This window comes from Microcaecilia unicolor, chromosome 2 (assembly GCF_901765095.1).
Source record: "Microcaecilia unicolor chromosome 2, aMicUni1.1, whole genome shotgun sequence".
NCBI classification, from domain to species: Eukaryota; Metazoa; Chordata; class Amphibia; order Gymnophiona; family Siphonopidae; genus Microcaecilia; species Microcaecilia unicolor.
The window spans coordinates 16,196,517-16,219,631 of NC_044032.1; the positions used below are offsets into that span (position 1 = coordinate 16,196,517).

The window sequence follows — 23,115 nt, forward strand, 5'->3', positions numbered from 1 at the left end:
TAATATTCCACCAGTGTCGTTATGCTCATATTAGCCCTCTCCTCAAGTCACTTTACTGGCTTCCTATCCGTTTCCGCATACAGTTCAAGCTCCTCTTATTGACCTATAAGTGCATTCACTCTGCAGCTCCTCAGTACCTCTCCATTCTCCGAGGACAAGCAGGCTGCTTGTTCTCACGACTGGGTGACGTCCGTGGCAGCCCCCACCAACCGGAAGAAGCTTCGCGGGCGGTCCGCACGCAGGGCACGCCCACCGCGCATGCGCGGCCGTCTTCCCGCCCGTGCGCGACCGTTCCCGCCAGTCTTTTCTTTTCCGCGCTGGAGAGAGTCGTGCGTCGCCGCTCTCTCTTAGTCAGTCCCGGAAAACCGTCGCATTGTCCGCGAATTCGCTTATTTTCTGTTTTTTGTTGCCGCGCTTCAAACCCTTTTTTTCCTTTCTTAAAAAAAAAAAAAAAAAAAAAGGAAGAGAACGCGCTGATTTTTCCCTCGTTTTCTAGCGAGGTTGTCACGTTGCGGCCTTGTGGCCGCGCGGTCGCTTTATTTTTCGAGGTGTGATTTACCACCACCATCGACGACTTTAACTTCGCCGACGCGATTTTTCCGTCTATGTCCTCGAAGGTCCCGAGTGGATTTAAGAAGTGTGGTCGGTGCGGCCGGCCTATCTCGCAGACCGACACCCACGCTTGGTGCCTCCAGTGCCTCGGGCCGGAGCACAATATCAAGTCGTGTTCTTTGTGTCTTGGTCTCCGGAAACGGACTCAGGTTGCGAGGCAAGTTCTTCGGGACCGTCTTTTTGGAACTTGCGCCGGCCCCTCGACGTCGACCTCGACGGCATCGGTATCGACGGCCGGTTCTTCGGTACCGGTATCGGTGTCTGCGAAATCGGCACCGATGGCATCGACCCCAGGAGTACAGGTCCCGTCGGCCCGCCGGTCCTCCGGTGACGGTAGGGGTGAGAGGCCGCGTGGGCAATCGGCCCCGGTCACTCCTTCTGCTCACGGCCCTCGGGACCGAACCCTGTCCGACCCGGCCCCTTGAGACCGAGGGGGATCGACCTCCTTCTCCTCCGTCCCACCTGGCGCCGATAACGGGCACCGCAAAAAACAGAAGAAGCACTGTCATCGGTCCCCATCGGTGCGCCCGGCCCTCGATGCCGGAGAGGAGTCGACGCTGAAGCGTCCGCATCGAGAGGAAAGGTCCCCCTCGGTAGTGGAGGTACCGAGCGTCAGGGTCCCAGCACTTCGGTGCAGTCTCCTGGACCCGAACAGCTTCCGGCACCGACGCCTCTACCGGCCCCCCCCCCCCCCCCCCCCGTCTTTCCCGACAGCGGGCCTGGACGAGTGCCTCCGAGCCATCCTTCCGGGGATCCTGGAAGGGCTGATGCGCCAGGCTGTGCCGGCGCCGGGGGTGCTTGCGCCCTCGGCGCCGTTGACTGTGGCGCCGGCAAGCTCTAGCCCGGTGCCGAGGCCTTCGACACCGCCGTCTCGACCGCCTCGCAGGTGGAGTCCCCGTCGACGTCGATGGAGGGAGGTTCGTCCCCGCCGGCGCAGGAGTCCACTGCTCGACGACACCGAGGCCTCGGTGCCTCGACGTCGAGCCGGGCCCGGTTGAGGACTCAGCTGCATGAGCTTATATCCGATACCGAGGAAGAGGCCTCGTGGGGGGAAGAGGAGGACCCCAGATATTTCTCCTCAGAGGAGTCTGTGGGCCTTCCCTCTGACCCCACGCCTTCACCAGAGAGGAAGCTCTCGCCTCCCGAGAGCCTCTCCTTTGCCTCCTTTGTCAGGGACATGTCTATATGCATTCCCTTCCCCGTGGTCTCTGTGGATGAGCCGAGGGCTGAGATTCTCGAGGTCCTCGACTATCCATCTCCACCTAGAGAGTCCTCCACGGTGCCATTGCACAATGTCCTTAAGGAGACACTGCTTCGGAACTGGATGCGACCATTATCTAATCCCACCATCCCCAAGAAAGCAGAGTCCCAGTACAGAATTCACTCGGACCCAGAGTTAATGCGGCCCCAATTGCCTCATGACTCAGCGGTCATGGATTCTGCTCTCAAGAGGGCACGGAGTTCGAAGGATACCGCCTCGGCGCCCCCGGGGCAGGAGTCTCGCACTCTGGACTCGTTTGGGAGGAAGGCCTACCAATCTTCCATGCTCGTGACCCGCATCCAATCTTACCAGCTCTACACGAGCATCCACATGCGGAACAATGTGAAGCAACTGGCGGACCTGGTTGACAAGCTCCCGCCGGAGCAGTCCAGGCCTTATCAGGAGGTGGTCAGGCAGCTGAAGGTGTGCAGAAAGTTCCTGTCCAGGGGTATCTATGACACCTGTGACGTGGCATCTCGTGCTGCGGCCCAAGGTATAGTGATGCGCAGGCTCTCATGGCTGCGTGCCTCTGACCTGGACAACCGTACCCAGCAGACACTGGCCAACGTCCCTTGCCGGGGGGATAATATTTTTGGTGAGAAGTTCGAGCAGCTGGTGGACCAACTGCATCAGCGGGAAACCGCCCTCGACAAGCTCTCCCACCGGGCGCCTTCAGCATCCACCTCAGCAGGTGGACGTTTTTCCCGGGCCCGGCAGGCTGTGCCCTATTCTTTTGCCAAGCGTAGGTACACCCAGCCGGCCCGAAGGCCTCGTCAGGCACAGGGACAGCCCCAGCGTGCTTGTTCTCGTCAACAGCATGCGCCTAAGCAGCCCCCTGTGCCTCCACAGCAAAAGCCGGGGACGGGCTTTTGACTGGATCCACGGGAACATAGCCGCCCTCAAAGTGTCCATACCGGACGATCTGCCGGTCGGAGGGAGGTTAAAATTTTTTCACCAAAGGTGGCCTCTCATAACCTCCGACCAGTGGGTTCTCCAAATAGTGCGGTGCGGATACGCCCTGAATTTGGCCTCCCTGCCACCAAATTGTCCTCCGGGAGCTCAATCCTTCAGCTCCCATCACAAGCAGGTACTTGCAGAGGAACTCTCCACCCTTCTCAGTGCCAATGCGGTCGAGCCCGTACCACCCGGGCAGGAAGGGCAGGGATTCTATTCCAGGTACTTCCTTGTGGAAAAGAAAACAGGGGGGATGCGTCCCATCCTAGACCTGAGAGGCCTGAACAAATTCCTGGTCAAAGAAAAGTTCAGGATGCTTTCCTTGGGCACCCTTCTGCCAATGATTCAGAAAAACGATTGGCTATGTTCCCTGGATTTAAAGGACGCATACACTCACATCCCGATACTGCCAGCTCACAGACAGTATCTCAGATTCCGCCTGGGCGCACGGCACTTTCAGTATTGTGTGCTGCCCTTTGGGCTCGCTTCTGCCCCACGAGTGTTTACAAAGTGCCTCGTGGTGGTAGCGGCGTATCTACGCAAGCTGGGAGTGCACGTGTTCCCATATCTCGACGATTGGCTGGTCAAGAACACCTCGGAGGCGGGAGCCCTCCGGTCTATGCAGTGCACTATTCAACTTCTGGAGCTGCTGGGGTTTGTGATAAATTACCCAAAGTCCCATCTCCAGCCAACACAGTCTCTGGAATTCATAGGAGCTCTGCTGAATACCCAGACGGCTCGGGCCTTCCTTCCCGAAGCGAGGGCCAACAACCTCCTGTCCCTGGCTTCGCAGACCAGAGCGTCCCAGCAGGTCACAGCTCAGCAGATGTTGAGACTTCTGGGTCATATGGCCTCCACAGTCCATGTGACTCCCATGGCTCGTCTTCACATGAGATCTGCTCAATGGACCCTAGCTTCCCAGTGGTTCCAAGCCACCGGGAATCTAGAAGATGTCATCCGCCTCTCCACCAGTTGCCGCACTTCACTGCTCTGGTGGACCATTCGGACCAATTTGACCCTGGGACGTCCATTCCAAATTCCTCAGCCCACGAAAGTGCTGACGGATGCATCTCGCCTGGGGTGGGGAGCTCATGTCGATGGGCTTCACACCCAGGGTCTGTTGTCCCTCCAGGAAAAGGATTTGCAGATCAACCTCCTGGAGCTCCGAGCGATCTGGAACGCACTGAAGGCTTTCAGAGATCGGCTGTCCTGCCAAATTATCCAAATTCGGACAGACAATCAGGTTGCAATGTATTACACCAACAAGCAGGGGGGCACCGGATCTCGCCCCTTGTGTCAGGAAGCCGTCGGGATGTGGCGTTGGGCTTGCCAGTTCGGCATGCTCCTCCAGGCCACATACCTGGCAGGTGTAAACAACAGTCTGGCCGACAGACTGAGCAGAGTCATGCAACCGCACGAGTGGTCGCTTCATTCCAGAGTGGTACGCAAGATCTTCCGAGAGTGGGGCACCCCCTCGGTGGACCTTTTCGCCTCTCAGACCAACCACAAGCTGCCTCTGTTCTGTTCCAGACTTCAGGCACACGGCAGGCTAGCGTCGGATGCTTTTCTCCTTCATTGGGGGATCGGCCTCCTGTATGCTTATCCTCCCATACCTTTGGTGGGGAAGACCTTACTGAAGCTCAAGCAAGACCGCGGCACCATGATTCTGATTGCGCCCTTTTGGCCCCGTCAGATCTGGTTCCCTCTTCTTCTGGAGTTGTCCTCAGAAGAACCGTGGAGATTGGAGTGTTTTCAGACTCTCATTTCGCAGAACGACGGAGCGTTGCTGCACCCCAACCCACCCCAACCTTCAGTCTCTGGCTCTCACGGCCTGGATGTTGAGGGCGTAGACTTCGCTGCGTTGGGTCTGTCTGAGGGTGTCTCCCGTGTCTTGCTTGCCTCTAGGAAGGATTCCACTAAAAAGAGTTACTTTTTCAAGTGGAGGAGGTTTGTCGTTTGGTGTGAGAGCAGGGCCCTAGAACCTCGTTCTTGCCTTGCACAGAACCTGCTTGAATACCTTCTGCACTTATCAGAGTCTGGCCTCAAGACCAACTCAGTAAGGAATCACCTTAGTGCGATTAGTGCTTACCATTATCGTGTGGAAGGTAAAGCCATCTCTGGAGAGCCTTTAGTCGTTCGATTCATGAGAGGCTTGCTTTTGTCAAAGCCCCCTATCAAGCCTCCTACAGTGTCATGGGATCTCAACGTCGTCCTCACCCAGCTGATGAAACCTCCTTTTGAGCCACTGAATACCTGCCATCTGAAGTACTTGACCTGGAAGGTCGTTTTCTTGGTGGCAGTTACTTCAGCTCGTAGGGTCAGTGAGCTTCAAGCCCTGGTAGCTCATGCTCCATATACCAAATTTCATCACAACAGAGTAGTGCTCCGCACCCACCCAAAGTTCCTGCCGAAGGTGGTGTCGGAGTTCCATCTTAACCAGTCAATTGTCTTGCCAACATTCTTCCCCAGGCCTCATACCCGCCCTGCTGAACGTCATTTGCACACATTGGACTGCAAGAGAGCATTGGCCTTCTACTTGGAGCAGACACAGCCCCACAGACAGTCCGCCCAATTGTTTGTTTCTTTCGACCCTAACAGGCTAGGGGTCGCTGTTGGGAAACGCACCATCTCCAATTGGCTAGCAGATTGCATTTCTTTCACTTACGCCCAGGCTGGGCTGGCTCTTGAGGGTCATGTCACTGCTCATAGTGTTAGAGCCATGGCAGCGTCAGTGGCCCACTTGAAGTCAGCCACTATTGAAGAGATTTGCAAGGCTGCGACATGGTCATCTGTCCACACATTCACATCACATTACTGCCTCCAGCAGGACACCCGACGCGACAGTCGGTTCGGGCAGTCGGTGCTGCAGAATCTGTTTGGGGTGTAAATCCAACTCCACCCTCCAGGACCCGAATTTATTCTGGTCAGGCTGCACTCTCAGTTAGTTGTTCTTCGTAGGTCAATTTTCTGTTGTATCCTCGCCGTTGCGAGGTTCAATTGACCTGGGTTCTTGTTTTGAGTGAGCCTGAGAGCTAGGGATACCCCAGTCGTGAGAACAAGCAGCCTGCTTGTCCTCGGAGAAAGTGAATGATACATACCTGTAGCAGGTGTTCTCCGAGGACAGCAGGCTGATTGTTCTCACCTACCCTCCCCTCCTCCCCTTTGGAGTTGCGTTTTCATCTTTTTTGCTTGTCATTCAACTGGCGGGAACGGTCGCGCACGGGCGGGGACCGCCCGCGAAGCTTCTTCCGGTTGGTGGGGGCTGCCGCGGACGTCACCCAGTCGTGAGAACAATCAGCCTGCTGTCCTCGGAGAACACCTGCTACAGGTATGTATCATTCACTCTCTCATCTCTCCCTACATTCCTCCCCAGGAACTCCATTCACTGGGTAAATCTCTCATCTGCATCCTTCTCCTCCACTGCTAACTCCAGACTCCGTTCCTTTTATCTTGTTGCACTATTTGCCTGGAATAGACTTCCTGAGCCGGTATGTCAAGCTCCATCTCTGGCCGTCTTCAAATCTAAGCTAAAAGCCCACCTTTTTGATGCTGCTTTTAACTCCTAACCCTTATTCACTTGTTCAGAACCCTTATTTTATCATCCTCACTTTAATATTCCCTTATCTGTTGTTTGTCCTGTTTGTGTGTCCTAATTAGATTGGAAGCTCTGTCGAGCAGGGACTGTCTCTTCGTATTCAAGTGTACAGCGCTGCGTACGTCTAGTAGCGCTATAGAAATGATAAGTAGTAGTAGCACTCACTGCTTCTCCCTGACCCCCTCACCGCAGGCTGATGGTGTACCTAGCTTGGTTGCCACCCAGGGCAGACCACACTCCCCCCCCCCCCCCCCCCCCAGCTGCTGCCTCCTTCCCTCCCTCCAAGTAGCAAGGGGGTGCATGGAGCAGTCTCACCCTGAGGAGACAGGGGACTGGCAGAGCCAACTGCCATGCAACTGCTCAGTGTCCCTGCCCTAGGTATTTTGCTTTTCATCAGAGCATCAGCCATGGTCGCTAAAAAAATAATTGGGGAAAGTTCGTTTACATTTTTTAGTGTTCTCTTGTCTTGTGCTGGAGATGGTAAGTAACTGTCCCATAAGGCACTGGTGCATCTTCCCTCTGGCCATTCATTGGGCTCCCTACTTCTCAGTTTGACTGGACATGAGCACAAGACTTTGCTTACCGCACAGCTCTTGCATGCATTTGCCAGGCGTGTTCGTCCCCCTTAACTTCCCAATGCTCAACATTAACAGCACACATATTAATTTGCATACTATTACTGTTGAGCATTGGGTAGACTTTTTTTTCGGTGCTGTTTCAGCAATATTTCCCAATGCTATTCCTTAGAGCACTGGATTTCTGAGCATTGGCCCATGAGTGAAGAGGGGAGAGGACCTGGAATAAATAAATACTCAATGGGAGCCTTAGGATGTGAATCTGTTGATGGACCACCCCACAACTGGGACATTCCCCTTACACAAGCATTCGGCCTTCTCTTCCTGTATTTGTTACAGGCCTCCCCTCTCTTTCTTCTTAGGATTACTGAAAAAGAGAGTCGAGTCTGTACAACACACAGAATGACACCATTGGTTAGCAGACTAGATGAAGACCTGGGAACACTCAGTCTATAGCAATGCTTCTCAAATATGGCCACCAAACCTAGCCGATCTGATTAGCCAGTTATATCGTGCAATATAACCGGCTATCTTTAAGCCGCTAACTGGAAATATTCAGCGTTGGATAGCCACCAAAGTGCCATTTTAGTGGCCTTTTTGTTTTAAAAATAGGCCGGTATGTTACTAGGACGCCTTAGTTTGCAGTTAGCAGTTTACGAATTTATGTTTGTGTTTTTATGATTGATTTTTATCTAATATATGCTATTTATGATTAAAAGGCTTTATACCTAGCTGATGTGGAGAGGCATTTTCGAAAGGGACATCCTTGCAAAACATCCCGATCCAGGGGCGGGGAAACCCGTATTTTCGAAAAAAGATGGACGTCCATCTTTCGTTTCGAAAATACCGTCAGGGACGTCCAAATCCTTAAATTTTGCCGTCCCTAGACATGGACGTTTCTGATTTTCAGAGATTTTCAAAACCAAAGACGTCCATCTCAGAAACGACCAAATCCAAGTCAATTTGGTCATGGGAGGAGCCAGCATTTTTAGTGCACTGATCCCCCTAACATGCCAGGACACCAACTGGGCACCCTAGGGGGCACTGCAGTGGACTTCATAAAATCCTCCCAGGTGCATAGCTCCCTTACCTTGTGTGCTGAGCCCCCCAAAACCCCCTACCCCCAACTGTACACCACTACCATAGTCCTTACGGGTGAAGGGGGCACCTAGATGTGGGTACAGTGGGTTTGTGGTGGGTTTTGGAGGGCTCGCTGTTTCCTCCACAAATGTAACAGCATGGGCGTAGACTGGGGGGGCGAGGGGGGGCAATGCCCCCCCCAAACGACGACGACGTGGACTGGCACTAGAAGTTAAAAAAAAAAAACAAGCAGGCACGCGCTCGTCTCTGTCCACTTTGCTGCTTCCCTGCCCTCTCTGTCTGCGTCCCGCCCGAAAGGAAATGACATCAGAGGAAGGCGGGATGCAGACAGAGAGGGCAGGGAAGCAGCGAAGCGGACGGAGACGAGCGTGTCTATCTACCCCCTCCCTTCCTACCTCCCTCCGGCGCAGGCAGCAGCAATCTACTCTAAGCCTTTCTTGTTCCTGGCAGCGGTAGCGACGTACACGCTGCCTTCAGCTCTGCCCCGAAGCCTTCTCTTCAAGTTCCTGTTCCCGTATAGGTGGGAACAGGAACTTGAAGGGAAGGCTTCCGGGGCAGACTGAAGGCAGCGTGTATACGTCGCTACCGCTGCCAGGAGCACAGAAAGGTTGAAGAAGACTGCTGCCTGCGCCGGAGGGAGGGAGGGAGGAAGAGAGGGGGTAAACGGAGTCACGATCCTGGACCTCACGGGGGGGGGGGGCAGCAGAGGGAAGATGGATGGAACTGGGAGGGGTGGGGAGCAGAGGGAAGGAGCAAGAGATGGATGGGACTGGGAGGGGTGGGGAGCAAAGGGAAGATGGATGGGACTGGGAAGGGTGGGGAGCAGAGGGATGGACCAGGAGATGGATGGGATTGGGAGAGGTCAGGCACAGCAGAGGGAAGGAGCAGAAGATGGATGGGATGGAGGGATGGTGAGCAGAGGGAAGGAACAGAAGATGGATGGGACTGGGAGGGGTGGGGAGCAGAGGGAAGGAGCAGGAGATGGATGGGATTGGGAGAGGTCAGGTACAGCAGAGGGAAGGAGCAGAAGATGGATGGGACTGGGAGGGGTGGGAACAGAGGGAAGGAGCAGGAGATGGATGGGACTGGGAGGGTGGGAAGCAGAGGGAAGGAGCAAGAGATGGATGGGACTGGGAGGGTGGGAAGCAGAGGGAAGGAGCAAGAGATGGATGGGAATGGGAGGGGTGGGGAGCAGAGGGAAGGAGCAGGGGATGGATGGGACTGGGAGGGTGGGAAGCAGAGGGAAGGAGCAAGAGATGGATGGGACTGGGAGGAGTGGGAAGCAGAGGGAAGGAGCAAGAGATGGATGGGACTGGGAGGGGTGGGTGGGGAGCAGAGGGAAGGACCAGGAATTGGATTGGACTGGGAAAGGAGGTGAGCAGAGGGAAGGAGCAGGAGATGGATGGGACTAGGAGGGGTGGGGAGCAGAGGAAAGGAGCAAGAGATGGATGGGACTGGGAGGGGTGGGGAGCAGAGGGAAGGAGCAAGAGATGGTTGGGACTGAGAGCAGGGCCGCCGAGAGGGGGGGACAGGGGGGACAAAATTCCCCAGGCCCGGGCCTCCAGGGGGGCCCGGCGCCGGAGTCCCACCCCGCCCTCCGTCATCAGGACCTCGCACCTCCTGGGGCCCTGCGGCGCTTCCTGGCGCTCCCTTGCGACGCTTCCTTGCGACGCTCTCAGCTTCATTTTTTCCAGCCGCCCTGCATTTAAAAAGTTGCGGCAGCGAAAACGCAGGCTCGCCTCTTCTTTAAGCCCTTCCCCTTCTCTTTCAGCGTGCACTGATGCAATTTCCGGTTTCCGCGAAGGCGGCACAGTGCACGCTGAGAGAGAAGGGGAAGGGCTTAAAGAAGAGGCGAGCCTGCGTTTTCGCCGCCGCTGCAACTTTTTAAATGCAGGGCGGCTGGCCTGGAAGGAAGGGCTGTCCTTCGTTGTCTTCATTTGTGGGTAGCATTTTTATTTATTCTCACTTATATTTTCAAATGTGCCGGCTTGTGCAGCATAGGAATGTACACAGGGGAAGTATAATAACGGAATAACTTTTGGTAGTAATTTGTCATTTGGAGGGGCTGTTTATAGGGACTCCCTAGCAGGTGTTGTATTCGTGCAGACATTTTTTTTTCTCCTGGTAAAGGGTCACTAAAACAGACATCATTTATGAGAATCAGGTGCTCAACACAGAGTTTTTATCTGCATGGTTATTTACTTATTTATGACACTTATGTGCTGGAAACCTGAGGGCACAGCTGGGGCTGGGAACTGAAACTCGGGGGAGGGGGTGAAAAGGGGGGTAAGTTGGGGCAAGTCACTGGACATGGAGGAGAAGGGAGGGAGGACAGGGAGCAAAGGAGAATCACTGGGGATGAGTAGGGAGGGCAGGGGAGCGAGGAGAGTTGCGATGGATGGAGGGGAGGGTAGGAGAAATGCTGGACATGGAAGAGAGGGAAGACAGGAAGGAGATGCACATGGATGGAGGGGAGAGGAGAAATTCTGGATATGGATGAAGGAGAGGGGAGAGTTGAAATGCTGGATATGGATGCAGGGGAGGGAAGAGAGGACATGAGATGAACATGGATGGAGGGGAGGAGAGAGAGGATAAATGCTGGACATGGATGGAGGAGAGGGAAGAAAGAGGAAGGAGATGCATACTGATGGAGATGAGGGAAAGGGAAAAGAGGAGAAAAACTGCACATGGCTGGAGAAACTAGGCAAAAGCTGGATCCACTCTATACCTCTTCCAGTCAAGTCCGCGGAGGACCCAGCTTTTACCTATGGATGTAGGGCAAGAAATGAAGAAAGGAAGAAAGTAAAGAAATAAATGGAAAGGAAACCCTGGAAGTGGAGTTAAGGGAGCAAATAGAGAGCAACAGAATCAGAGACTGGGACCAACATGATCTGAAATACAAAGTCACAAGACAACAAAGGTAGAAAAAATCATTTTATTTTCATTTTAGTGTTTGGAATATGTCCAATTTGAGAATTTACATCTGCTGTCTTATTTTGCAATGTATAGCAATGTTCTGTTTTTCTGGTATTGTGCTGCATGCAGAATCTGTATGCTAATTTGGTTTCTGTCATTTTGGGTATACTGGGGAGGGGTGGGTGGGCTCTGAGAACTGGTCTGCACAGCTCCCTGCAGTTGCTAAGACCGGCCCTGTCCGGAGGGGGGACGGGTGGTGGGGGAGCGGTGGCGACCTCGGGGGGGGGGGCCTGGGGGGTGGCCTTGTCCCGGGCCTGGCCCAGTCTCTCGGCGGCCCTGACTGGGAGGGGTGGGGAGCAGAGGGAAGGAGCAAGAGATGGATGGGACTGGGAGCGTTGGGAGCAGAGGGAAGGACCAGGAGATGGATTGGACTGGGAGGGGTGGGGAGCAGAGGGAAGGAGCAAGAGATGGATGGGACTGGGAGGGGTGGGGAGCAGAGGGAAAATGGATGGGACTGGGAGGGATGGTGAGCAGAGGGAAGGAACAGAAGATGGATGGGACTGGGAGGGGTGGGGAGCAGAGGGAAGGAGCAGAAGATGGATGGGACTGGGAGGGGTGGGGAGCAGAGGGAAGGAGCAGAAGATGGATGGGACTGGGAGGGGTGGGAACAGAGGGAAGGAGCAGGAGATGGATGGGACTGGGAGGGTGGGAAGCAGAGGGAAGGAGCAAGAGATGGATGGAATGGGAGGGGTGGGGAGCAGAGGGAAGGAGCAGGGGATGGATGGGACTGGGAGGGTGGGAAGCAGAGGGAAGGAGCAAGAGATGGATGGGACTGGGAGGAGTGGGAAGCAGAGGGAAGGAGCAAGAGATGGATGGGACTGGGAGGGGTGGGTGGGGAGCAGAGGGAAGGACCAGGAATTGGATTGGACTGGGAAAGGAGGTGAGCAGAGGGAAGGAGCAGGAGATGGATGGGACTAGGAGGGGTGGGGAGCAGAGGAAAGGAGCAAGAGATGGATGGGACGGAGGGATGGTGAGCAGAGGGAAGGAACAGAAGATGGATGGGACTGGGAGGGGTGGGGAGCAGAGGGAAGGAGCAGAAGATGGATGGGACTGTGAGGGGTGGGGAGCAGAGGGAAGGAGCAGAAGATGGATGGGACGGAGGGATGGTGAGCAGAGGGAAGGAACAGAAGATGGATGGGACTGGGAGGGGTGGGGAGCAGAGGGAAGCCTACTGGAAAGAAGACACTGCATAAAACACAAGACACTGGGACCAAAGCGAATAGAAAAACTAAATGATCAACAAAGGTAGAAAAAGTATTTTATTCAGAATATATTAATTGAAATATGTCAGCTTTTTGAAATGTGCATCTGTGATATTTTGCCTGTAAATTTCAATTCCTTCCTCCATATTAGCATATTCATTTGCATATGTATATATGCAAATGAATATGCTAATATGCTCCGCCCCATCCTTTGCCCCCCCCCCCAAATGAAACAGTCAAACTACGCCTATGTGTAACAGGTAGGGGGGGGATGGAGCTGGGTCCGCCTGCCTGAAGTGCACTGCACCCACTAAAACTGCTCCAGGGACCTGCATACTGCTGTGATGGACCCGAGTATGACATCTGAGGCTGGCAATCAATATTTTTAAAGATGTTTTTTGAGGGTGGGAGGGGGTTAGTGACCACTGGGGGAGTAAGGGGAGGTCATCCTCGATTCCCTCTGGTGGTCATCTGGTCAGTTCGGGCACCTTTTTGTGGCTTGGTCGTAAGAAAAACACGACCAGGTAAAGTTGTCCAAGTGTTCGCAGGGACGTCCTTTTTTTTTCCATTATGGGTCAAGGACGTCCAAGTGTGTTAGCCATGCCCAAGTCCCGCCTTCACTACACCTCAGACATGCCCCCATAAACTTTGACCGTCTCTGCGACGGAAAACAGTTGGGGATGTCCAAAATCGTCTTTCGATTATACCGATTTGGACATTTCTGTGAGGACGTCCATCTTCCGATTTATGTCGAAAGATGGGCGTCCTTCTCTTTCAAAAATGAGCCCAATAGACTATTGTATTTTTTGTATTCTCTTGCTTATTGTGTGTTGATACTTTTATTTGGTTCTACAACAAGAACGAATGACAGTAACACAACATGTGCTAATAAATATGTTTTGCTCCATTTGATGCTTCCCTCTTTACCTTCTCTAATCCATGTTGACTAACTCACCTTAGGATCTGAAAGGCATTCTGTGTTGATAACGTGTGTGGCCCTGAGCTCTCACTCATTCCGTTAACCTCATACAGTGGTAAGTTGATACTCATGAAGTACTCAAGCATGTCCTTAGAGATAGGAGCAGCTCCAGTATTACACGTATGACAGCGATCAAGACCCACAGCTGCCTGGATCTTCTTCAGTACCAGGTAATTAGCTAGCGTGTAGCCCCAGGGTACAGAGTTATTCCTAAGAGAGAACACAAGCAAATAGTTCAACCTAACTTGAAATATTCCCATAGTGTCCTTAAGTCACCTCTTTGTTGTTCCTTCCTGTCTCCTCATGGGGCAATTCCTCTTTCTCCGTTCTGTTGTTGAGGTTCTGTCCTTCTACTGTGTCCATCTATCCATTGCACATGCATACAGGAGGCAGGTAAGCCTCACTTCAGTTACTGGAAAAGTAATGGAAGCGATGCTGAAGGAAAGGATAGTGAATTTCCTGGAAGCCAATAAGTTGCAAGATCTGAGACAACATGGTTTTTACCAAAGGTAAATCGTGCCAAACTAATCTCATTGAATTCTTTGATTGGGTGACCTGAGAATTGAATCAGGGACGTGCTATAGACGTAATCTACTTTGATTTCAGCAAAGCTTTTGACACGGTTCCCCACAGGAGGCTTTTAAATAAACTGGATGGGCTGAAGATAGGACCCGACGTGGTGAACTGGATTAAGAACTGGTTGACGGACAGACGCCAGAGGGTGGTGGTTAATGGAATTCGCTCGGATGAGGGAAAGATGAGTAGTGGAGTGCCTCAGGGATCGGTGATGGGGCCGATTCTGTTCAATATATTTGTGAGTGACATTGCCGAAGGGTTAGAAGGTAAAGTTTGCCTATTTGCGGATGATACTAAGATTTGTAACAGAGTGGACACCCGGGAGGGAGTGGAAAACATGAAAAAGGATCTGAGGAAGCTAGAAGAATGGTCTGTTTGGCAATTAAAATTCAATGCAAAGTGATGCAAAGTGATGCACTTAGGGAGTAGAAATCCACAGGAGACATATGTGTTAGGCGGGGAGAGTCTGATAGGTACAGACGTGGAGAGGGATCTTGGGGTGATAGTATCTGAGGATCTGAAGGTGACAAAACTGTGTGACAAGGCAGTGGCTGTAGCTAGAAGATTGCTAGGCTGTATAGAGAGAGGTGTGACCAGTAGAAGAAAGGGGGTGTTGATGCCCCGTACAAGTCGTTGGTGAGGCCCCACCTGGAGTATTGTGTTCAGTTTTGGAGGTCATATCTTGCTAAGGATGTAAAAAGAATTGAAACGGTGCAAAGAAAAGCTACAAGAATGGTATGGGATTTGTGTTACAAGACGTATGAGAAGAGACTTGCGGACCTGAACATGTATACCCTGGAGGAAAGGAGAAACAGGGGTGATATGATACAGATGTTCAAATATTTGAAAGGTATTAGTCCGCAAACGAACCTTTTCCGGAGATGGGAAGGCGGTAGAACTAGAGGACATGAATTGAGGTTGAAGGGGGGCAGACTCAGGACTAATGTCAGGAAGTATTTTTTCACAGAGAGAGTGGTGGATGCTTGGAATGCCCTCCCGCGGGAGGTGGTGGAGATGAAAATGGTAACGGAATTCAAACATACGTGGGATAAGCATAAAGGAATCCTGCTCAGAAGGAATGGATCCTCAGGAGCTTAGCCAAGATTGGGTGGCAGAGCCGGTGGTGGGAGGCGGGGCTGGTGGTTGGGAAGCGGGGATAGTACTGGGCAGACTTATACGGTCTGTGCCACAGCCGGTGGTGGGAGGCAGAGCTGGTGGTTGGGAGGCGGGGATAGTGCTGGGCAGACTTATACGGTCTGTGCCCTGAAAAGGACAGGTACAAATCAAGGTCAGGTATACACAAAAAGTAGCACATATGAGTTTATCTTGTTGGGCAGACTGGATGGACCGTGCAGGTCTTTTTCTGCCGTCATCTATTATGTTACTATGTTAATTCAATCTGTGGGGTACTTAAAGGGCACGGGAAGGGGTTAGGAGGGCTGGAGAGGGGGAGAGGTTTGTGAAGTTAAAAAAAGGTTGTAAAGAGCTCTTTTTTCCTGTTAAGAAAACTACAAATTATTCGGAAATATTTGGAATTACCACCTTTTAGGCTTGTGGTTCAATCACTATTGCTCTCTCAAACTGACTATTGTAATATAGTTTATGAGGACTGTACCAATTTTATGAAGAAACTACAGACAGTTCAAAATTTGGCAATAAGGGTGATATATTCACTGAAAGTGGATGATTCAGTTAGAACATATTTTTACAAACTTCACTGGTTACTGGTTATTAGGAGAGTCCATTTTAAGCTATGTAGCCTAGTTTTTCAGTCTCTATATGGAATTGCTCCTTTCTATCTGGCCAAGTGCCTTTTTCCACTTTTGGATAGACAATCAATACAGGGACAGTTATTATTAAGGTTTCCATCTGTCAAATCAATTAAGTATTTTAGACATTTATCTTAATCTTTTCCTGACTGAGACTTGGCTTTGCCCTGAAGACTCTGCTTTAGCGACGGCCCTGTGTCATGGAGGTTACCTTTTCTCTCATACTCCTTGCTCGGTTGGCCATGGAGGTGTTGTCAGGCTACTACTTTCACCCTCCTGTAGATTTCAACCTGTTCTTCCACCTGTCTCACTGCTTTTCTTCCTTCAAAGTCCATTCCCTCTGTCTATTCACTCCTCTGCCTCTCCAAGTAGCATCGACCCCCTGATAAGTCCCTTTCTTCCTTTCTGACTGACTTTGACGCCTGGCTTTCCTTCTTTTTTAACCTTCATCCCTTCCCTCATTCTTGGGGATTTTAACATTCATGCTAATGATCTCTCTGACTTTTATGCTTCTTAGTGTCTCGCTTTAACATCCTCTTTCATTCTTCAGCTTTGCTCCACTACCCCCACTCACCAGAATGGCCACTGACTTGATCTTATCTTCTTCTCCAACTGCTCACTGTCCAGTTTCTGCACCTCAGCTCTTCCCCTCTCTGACCATCATCTGATAACTTTCACACTTAAACACCCTCCTCCCCAGTCCCATCCAAACTCAACCAAAACATTTAAGAATCTTCAGGCGATTGACCCTTCTACTCTGACCTCCAGTGTTTCAAATCTCTTCTCAATCACTATGCTATCCAAGTCTGTCAATGAGGCTGTCTCTTCCTATAATACTACTCTCGCCTCTGATCCGGATACTCTTGCTCCTCCCATTCCTCGTTCTGTAAGGCCTTGGATGACCTCTAGAATCCGCTACCTTACGTTCCTGTGCCCACTCTACCAAATGCCTTTAGATGAAATCCCATGCCCATGCTGACTTCAGTTCAAATTCTTGCTGACCTCCTTCCAGGAAGGTTATGTATCAGGCTCAGGTTATATGTCAGGGGTATATGCCAAACAGGACTACTACATCCAGTTGACAAATTCTCTTGGCTGAAACTCTCAAAGTCTCTTTGCCACACTGAACTATCTCCTCAAAGTGCCTTCACCTCCAACTCCCCCTTCACTTTCTCCCCAGACTCCGGCTGAGTACTTTCATGGTAAGGTCCACAAGAATAAACTTGAATTCTCAACTAAGTCACCTCCACCTCTCCTTCCCTTAGTCCATTCTCTCAACCCTCCTTCAACCCCTGCCTCCTTTTCTTCCTTTTCTGAAATCACTGAAGAGGAAACCACATTTTCTTTCCTCTTCAAAAACTACCTACTTGTTCCTCTGATCCTATTCCCTCCCATCTACTTAGAACACTCTCTCTTACTGTCATCCTTTTTATCTGTCTTATCCTCAATGTTTCACTTTCCACTTTGACTGTTCCTGATGCCTTCAAACATGCTGTGGTTTCATCATTCCTCAAAAAACCTTCATTGGACCCTACCTATCCTTCCAACCATTCCTCAAAAACCCTTCATTGGACCCTACCTGTCCTTCCAACTATCGCCCCATCTCCCTCCTCCCTTTCCTATCGAAGATACTTGAACGTGCTGTTCGCCTGCCGTTGTCTTGACTTTCTTTCATCTCAAGCTGTTCATCATCCACTTCAGTCTGGCTTTCTCCCTCTTCATTCAACTGAAATAGCACTTGCTAAAGTCTCCAATGCCTGTTCCTGGCCAGTTCCAAAGGTCTCTATTTTATCCTCATCCTTCTTGATCTATCTGCTGCTTTTGACACTGTTGATCACCGCCTACTCCTTGATACGCTGTCCTCATTTGGATTTCAGGGCTCTGTTCTTTCCTGGTTTTCTTCTCATCTCTCCCGTCATACTTTTAGTGTATGGTGGATCCTCCTCCACGTCTATCCCAGTTGGTGTACCTCAGGGATCTGTCCTGGAACCTCTTCTTTTCTCTATCTATACTTCTTCCCTTGGTACTCTGATCTCATCCCATGGTTTTCAGTATCACCTTTATGACTCCCATATCTACCTCTCCACACTAGAAATTTCAGCAGGAATCCAGACCAAAGTATTTGCCTGCCTGTCTGACATTGCTGCCTGGATGTCTCACCGCCGTCTGAACCTGTGCTTATCTTTCCCCCTAAATCCACCTCTCCTCTTCCTCCATTCTCTATCTCTGTGGATAACACTCTCATCCTCCATGTCTCATCAGCTCGTATCCTTGGGGTCATCTTTGACTCCTCTCACTCCTTCTCTGCATATATTCAGCAGACTGCTAAAACCTGTCATTTCTCTATAATATCACCAAAATTCGTCCTTTCCTTTCTGAGCACACTACCAAAACCCTTATCCACACACTTACACCTCTCGAATAGACTATTGCAACTTGCTTCTCACAGGTTTCTCACTGAGCCATCTCTCTCCCCTTCAATCTGTTCAAAATTCTGCTGCACAACTTATATTCTGCCAGTGTCGCTACATCACGTTAGCCCTCTCCTCAAGTCAATTCACTGGATTCCTATCCGTTTCCGCATACAGTTCAAACTCCTCTTATTGACCTATAAGTGCATTCACTCTGCAGCTCCTCAGTATCTCTCCACTCTTATCTCTCCCTACTCTCCTCCCCAGGAACTTCGTTCACTGGGTAAATCTCTCTTATCTGCACCCTTCTCCTCCAGTGCTAACTCCAGACTCCGTTCCTTTTATCTTGCTGCACCATATGCCTGGAATAGACTTCCTGAGCCGGTACGTCAAGCTATAGAAATGCTAAATAGTAGTAGTGGTAGTAGTCCTTCTCTGACTGTCTTGAAATCTAGGCTAAAAGCCCACCTTTTTGATGCTGTTTTTAACTCCTAACCCTTACTCACTTGTTCAGTACTCATGTTTTATCATTCCCACCTTAGTATTTCACTTATTCCTTATTTGTCCTGTTTGTCTGTCTTGATTAGATGGTAAGCTCTGTCGAGCAGGGACTGTCTCTTACATATTCAGTGTACAGTGCTGCATACGTCTAGTAGTGCTATACAAATGATAAGTAGTAGTAGTTTTCCCTATCAGGCTGCTTCTGTTTGCAATTCCCTTCCTTCTGTAGTGCGTCCTTAAGGGGAATATCAATGTTTTCGTAAAAAACTTAAAACTTTTCAGTTTAAGAAACATGTGGGTTGAATTTGTTGTATAATATATAAGCTTTGTAGTTTATTCCAGAGAAATTGTACTGGTATTTCTTAGTTGTTATCTGCATTGAACTGGCTAGGCATTTCCAGAATATAAGACTGAACTGTAATGTAATGTAAGAAGGAGAGGGAAGGGGTTAGGATGAGGAGGGTATTAGGAGGAGAAAGAAGATGCTTTCGGGAGGGTTAGACAGAGGACTAGATTCAGTAAATGGCACCCAAACTTCAGTGCCAAAAAATTGGTGCTAAATGCCAGAGAATGTGGTAAAGGCAGTTAGCTGAGCGGAGTTTAAAAAAGGTTTGGCCGGCTTCCTAAAGGAAAAGTCTATAGACCGTTATTAAATTGGACTTGGGAAAAATCCACTGCTTATCTATATAAATAATTCTCACCTGCAACGTTCTGAAGCTCACTCTGTGGGAGGCAAACACTGAAGGCTTGGCTGTCAGCAACACTCACTCTCACTCATGCACCACTCACTCTCACTCATAGACCCGCCCTCAGCCACGCCCCTTCCGGACATGATTTGCGACCCCAGTTCTAAATGAAGCCTCCAACCGGAAGTTGAGGCGTTGAGACCGTTTTTGCCCATTGCTGTGTGCCCCGCCCTCGTGTCACAACGTGATGACGATGAGGGCGCAGCACTGACACTGACACACGCTGACACTCCTTTTCCGATTGCCTCTGACTACCTCATGCCGCTCCCTGGCCTGCCCTCCCTCTCTCCCCTCCAACTTGCAGCCGCAGCACGCTCTCTCCCTCCCCCCAGACCCCCTCCTGTCCCAACTCGCCGGCACCGCTGCACATCACCCCGCCCTCAGGCCTCCCTCACTCACCCTCTTCCCCGCTATTCGCATTTCCTCGGGGTGCCACACCAACAGCACAACGACAATGTCCATGCAGCACCTCCCACGTTTCCTTTCTTTTGAGTGTATGGGAATGATGGCTACACGGCACAGGGGAAACAGAGATTACCCTAATTGCCTTCCTTCCTTACACTCAACTACATAGGCTTACTTCCACTCCTGTTTACTAAGAGAGGGCAGAGAGGACGGTGAACGACAACGTGGATGCAGCACCTCACAGGTTTGCTTTCAATTCAGTCCTCACAGCTTTCCTTTCAATTCAGTGTATGGCAATGACGGCTGCACGGCGATGGGGAAACAGAGATTACCCTAATTGCCTTCCTGCCTTACACTGCACTACATAGGTTTACTTTCACTGTATGGCTATGAAAAAATGGTGCATACATATCACTCCTGCAACAATAACCACCCTCAAAGCCCACCTCCACTTCCTCACACTTTGCCACCATGCCACACCCCCCAACCCCCCTTCACCCAAATATAAAATTTAAAAAACCCCGATACAGCACCACACTAATAATGAACAGCAACAACACAGCCAACCCACACCCCCCCAGCAACGCTGACCCCCCTCCAAGCCCCCTGCCACACCCTCTCAGTTCACCACCCCTCACCCCCGCTTCCCCCCTGTCATTGTCAGACACACACACAACAACACAAACACTCGCCCCCGACCTCCCAGACCGCCCCACCCTCTCTCACTTACACACACTCACTTACATACACACATACATGAACTCTCTTTGTCACACACACAGACACACTCTCTCACACACACAATATCTCTGTGGGCAAAATTCACAATGGAGAAGGGTAGCTAAGGGAAGTACAAGGCAACAATGGCAATTGTCCCCCATACACTCTCTCTCACACAGTCACTCCCACACACACTCTCTCAAACATACACACTTCGAGGAAAACCTTGCTAGCACCTGTTTCATTGTGTTCAGAAACGGGCCTTTGTTACTAGTTTCTAGGATAAGCTATGGGATCTTGCCACTCTTGGAAACCGGATGCTGGGCTTGATGGACCTTTGGTCTGTCCCAGTATGGCAACACTTATGTACTTATGTTTCTTGGAAAAAGGTTGTGCTCTAACTGCAATCCTCCTGATCTTTCAATGGCCAACAATGAGTCATTCACCTGTTCATACGGTTGTAGTTGGCTCGCAGCCCAATGGCTGTAGCCCAAGCAGTTGCCTTTCTCCTGAAGATAGATGATGTAGCATCCAAGTGTTTCAGTTTCTCTTGAATCTTCTCCCAGACTCGTGGCACCCCAAGGAATACTGTTGGATGCACCTCCTGCAGAGTGGTGATCAGAGAGCCCTAAAGGAAGTGAAATGAATGTTAGAGCCCATATTTTCATCTGTACACCAGAATCTCATTTTTAGGTGTGTTTCTCGGTGCTTGTTGTGGAGCGTTGGTCCTTCTTCTGCCTGTCTCTGTGTGTTTGGCCATCCGTCCATATCTGTTTCTGTTTGTGCATATGCAAGCAAACAGATATGTTATTGAAAAAGGAAAGTGAGAGCAGCCACCAAAAAAAGAAAAAAGACCTGGCCTTTGCCATGGAAGAAACAGCATGGTGCAGAGGAGCCCGGGTCTCACCATCTGAAGAAGAACAATCTCACCAATTTGCTTCATTTCTTTGAAGACATAAATAAACAATGTGGATAAAGGTAAGCTGGTCGATGTAGTGTATCTAGATTTTCAGAAAACTAAAGAGTCATAGGATATGAGGCAATGTTCTGTTGTGGATTAGGATTTGGTTGATGGATAGAAAAAAAGAGGGTAGGGTAGGGTTACTCTACATTACATAACATTACATTCTGTACCGCAGTGTCCCCGAAGAGTTCTTTGCAGTGCACTATCTGAAGAAGCAGGGCAATCTCTGGAAATACAAATGTTTTTTTAAAAATCTCGAACTAAGATACAAATGCCTCTATGCCAGCGTCAGATGTCATACTCAGGTCCATTACAGCAGCATGCAGGTCCCTACAGTAGTCTAGTCATGGGTGCAGTGCACTTCAGACAGGTGGACCCAGGCTCCTATATCCCCCTACCTGTTGCATACTGTGATTCAGTCATTGCTTTGGGGACTCAGGATTTATTTGGTTTCAGAGTTTTCTTGCTGAAGGTTTTCAGCTCCACAGTGATCCGCCTCCATCAATCCATAGCTTACCTTCAGCGCGTCTGGCTCTGCAAAATATGTGGTCCCTCCGTAATTCATGGGAAGCCATATGTCATAGACTTGGCCTGCAATGTGGCATAAGGGTAGATAACTGACCGTCACCACATCCTCTATCAGGCCCAGTGTATTTTTCATTGCCTTAGTTGTCCAGGTCACCTGATGCTCCAAAGAAAGAAAGAAAGAAAAAGGTCACTTATTAGGAAGCAAATACAGAGACCGTCATTATTTATTTATTTATTTTTAAAACTTCTAGAGTTTAGCATGCCCCCAAATTAGACTATGGCTTTAGTTATAGCAAGGACTGGAGGAGTAGCCTAGTAATTAGAGCAGTAGGTTCAAATCCTGAGTACACTTTGGCCTTGGGCAAGCAACTTCAACCTCTGTTGGCTCAGGTACAAACGTAGGGCCTGGTTTACTAAAATGCGTTATTAACCACTGGTCCCATTTTAAGTAATGGGACTTGATTACTAATGGCAGTGTTAGTGTGCATTAAGGTGGCAGGGTACTTAGTAAACCTATAGTAGCTTCTCCAATGAGTTTCCATGACACCATGTTGAAATGTGTGTAGTGATGGGATCAGAAAAGCATCTCGAAGAACACTTCTGATACCAGAAGAAGACCTATTTCCAAGGATGACTGTAAGGCAAGGCATAAGTACGAAAGCGCCAAACCCCTAGGAGAAAAACTGCACTGGCTCCCAATCAAAGAACGTACTGCTTTCAAGATCTGCACCTGGGTCCATAAAATTATTTATGGCAAAGCCCCAGGATACATGACCGACCTCATAGACCTTCCAACCAGAAACACAATCGCATCAACACGTTTATTCTTAAATCTCCACTACCCAAGCTGCAAAGGACTCAAATGCAAATCAACTTATGCAACCAGCTTCTCCTACATAAGCACACAACTGTGGAATGCATTACCAAAAGCTGTGAAAACAACGTACGACCATCTCAACTTCCAGAAACTACTAAAGACCAACCTGTTCAAAAAGGCATACCCCACCAACCCAACTTAAGTGCCTGAACCCTGCGACACAATGTAACTAAAGCTCATAATGAACACTATATAACTTCTTCTCTACGATTCCCAATATGTCTGTCACATATGAACCTTACTCGACTACAACATCACTTTGTATTTGTTTCTCTACCGGAGCTGGCGATGTATTGTAAGCTACATTGAGCCTGCAAATAGGTGGGAAAATGTGGGATACAAATGCATCAAATAAATAAAAAT

At 50.2% G+C, this 23,115-nt stretch overlaps 1 protein-coding gene across 3 annotated transcripts in view; it reads right to left on the reverse strand.

The window, feature by feature from the left end:
- Nucleotides 1–23,115, reverse strand: part of LOC115462795 (long-chain-fatty-acid--CoA ligase ACSBG2-like) — a 110,992-nt gene that overhangs the window by 15,527 nt on the left and 72,350 nt on the right. The window contains exons 9-11 of one of the 3 annotated variants that reach the window (XM_030192803.1): nucleotides 21,865–22,029; nucleotides 20,830–21,011; nucleotides 13,232–13,465 (exon numbers count right to left, since the gene is read on the reverse strand). In XM_030192803.1, coding sequence (XP_030048663.1) covers nucleotides 13,232–13,465; nucleotides 20,830–21,011; nucleotides 21,865–22,029 — 581 coding nt within the window. Of the gene's footprint in view, nucleotides 1–13,231; nucleotides 13,466–20,829; nucleotides 21,012–21,864; nucleotides 22,036–23,115 lie in introns of all 3 variants that reach the window. The other 2 variants (XM_030192802.1, XM_030192804.1) reach the window with 2 other exon arrangements.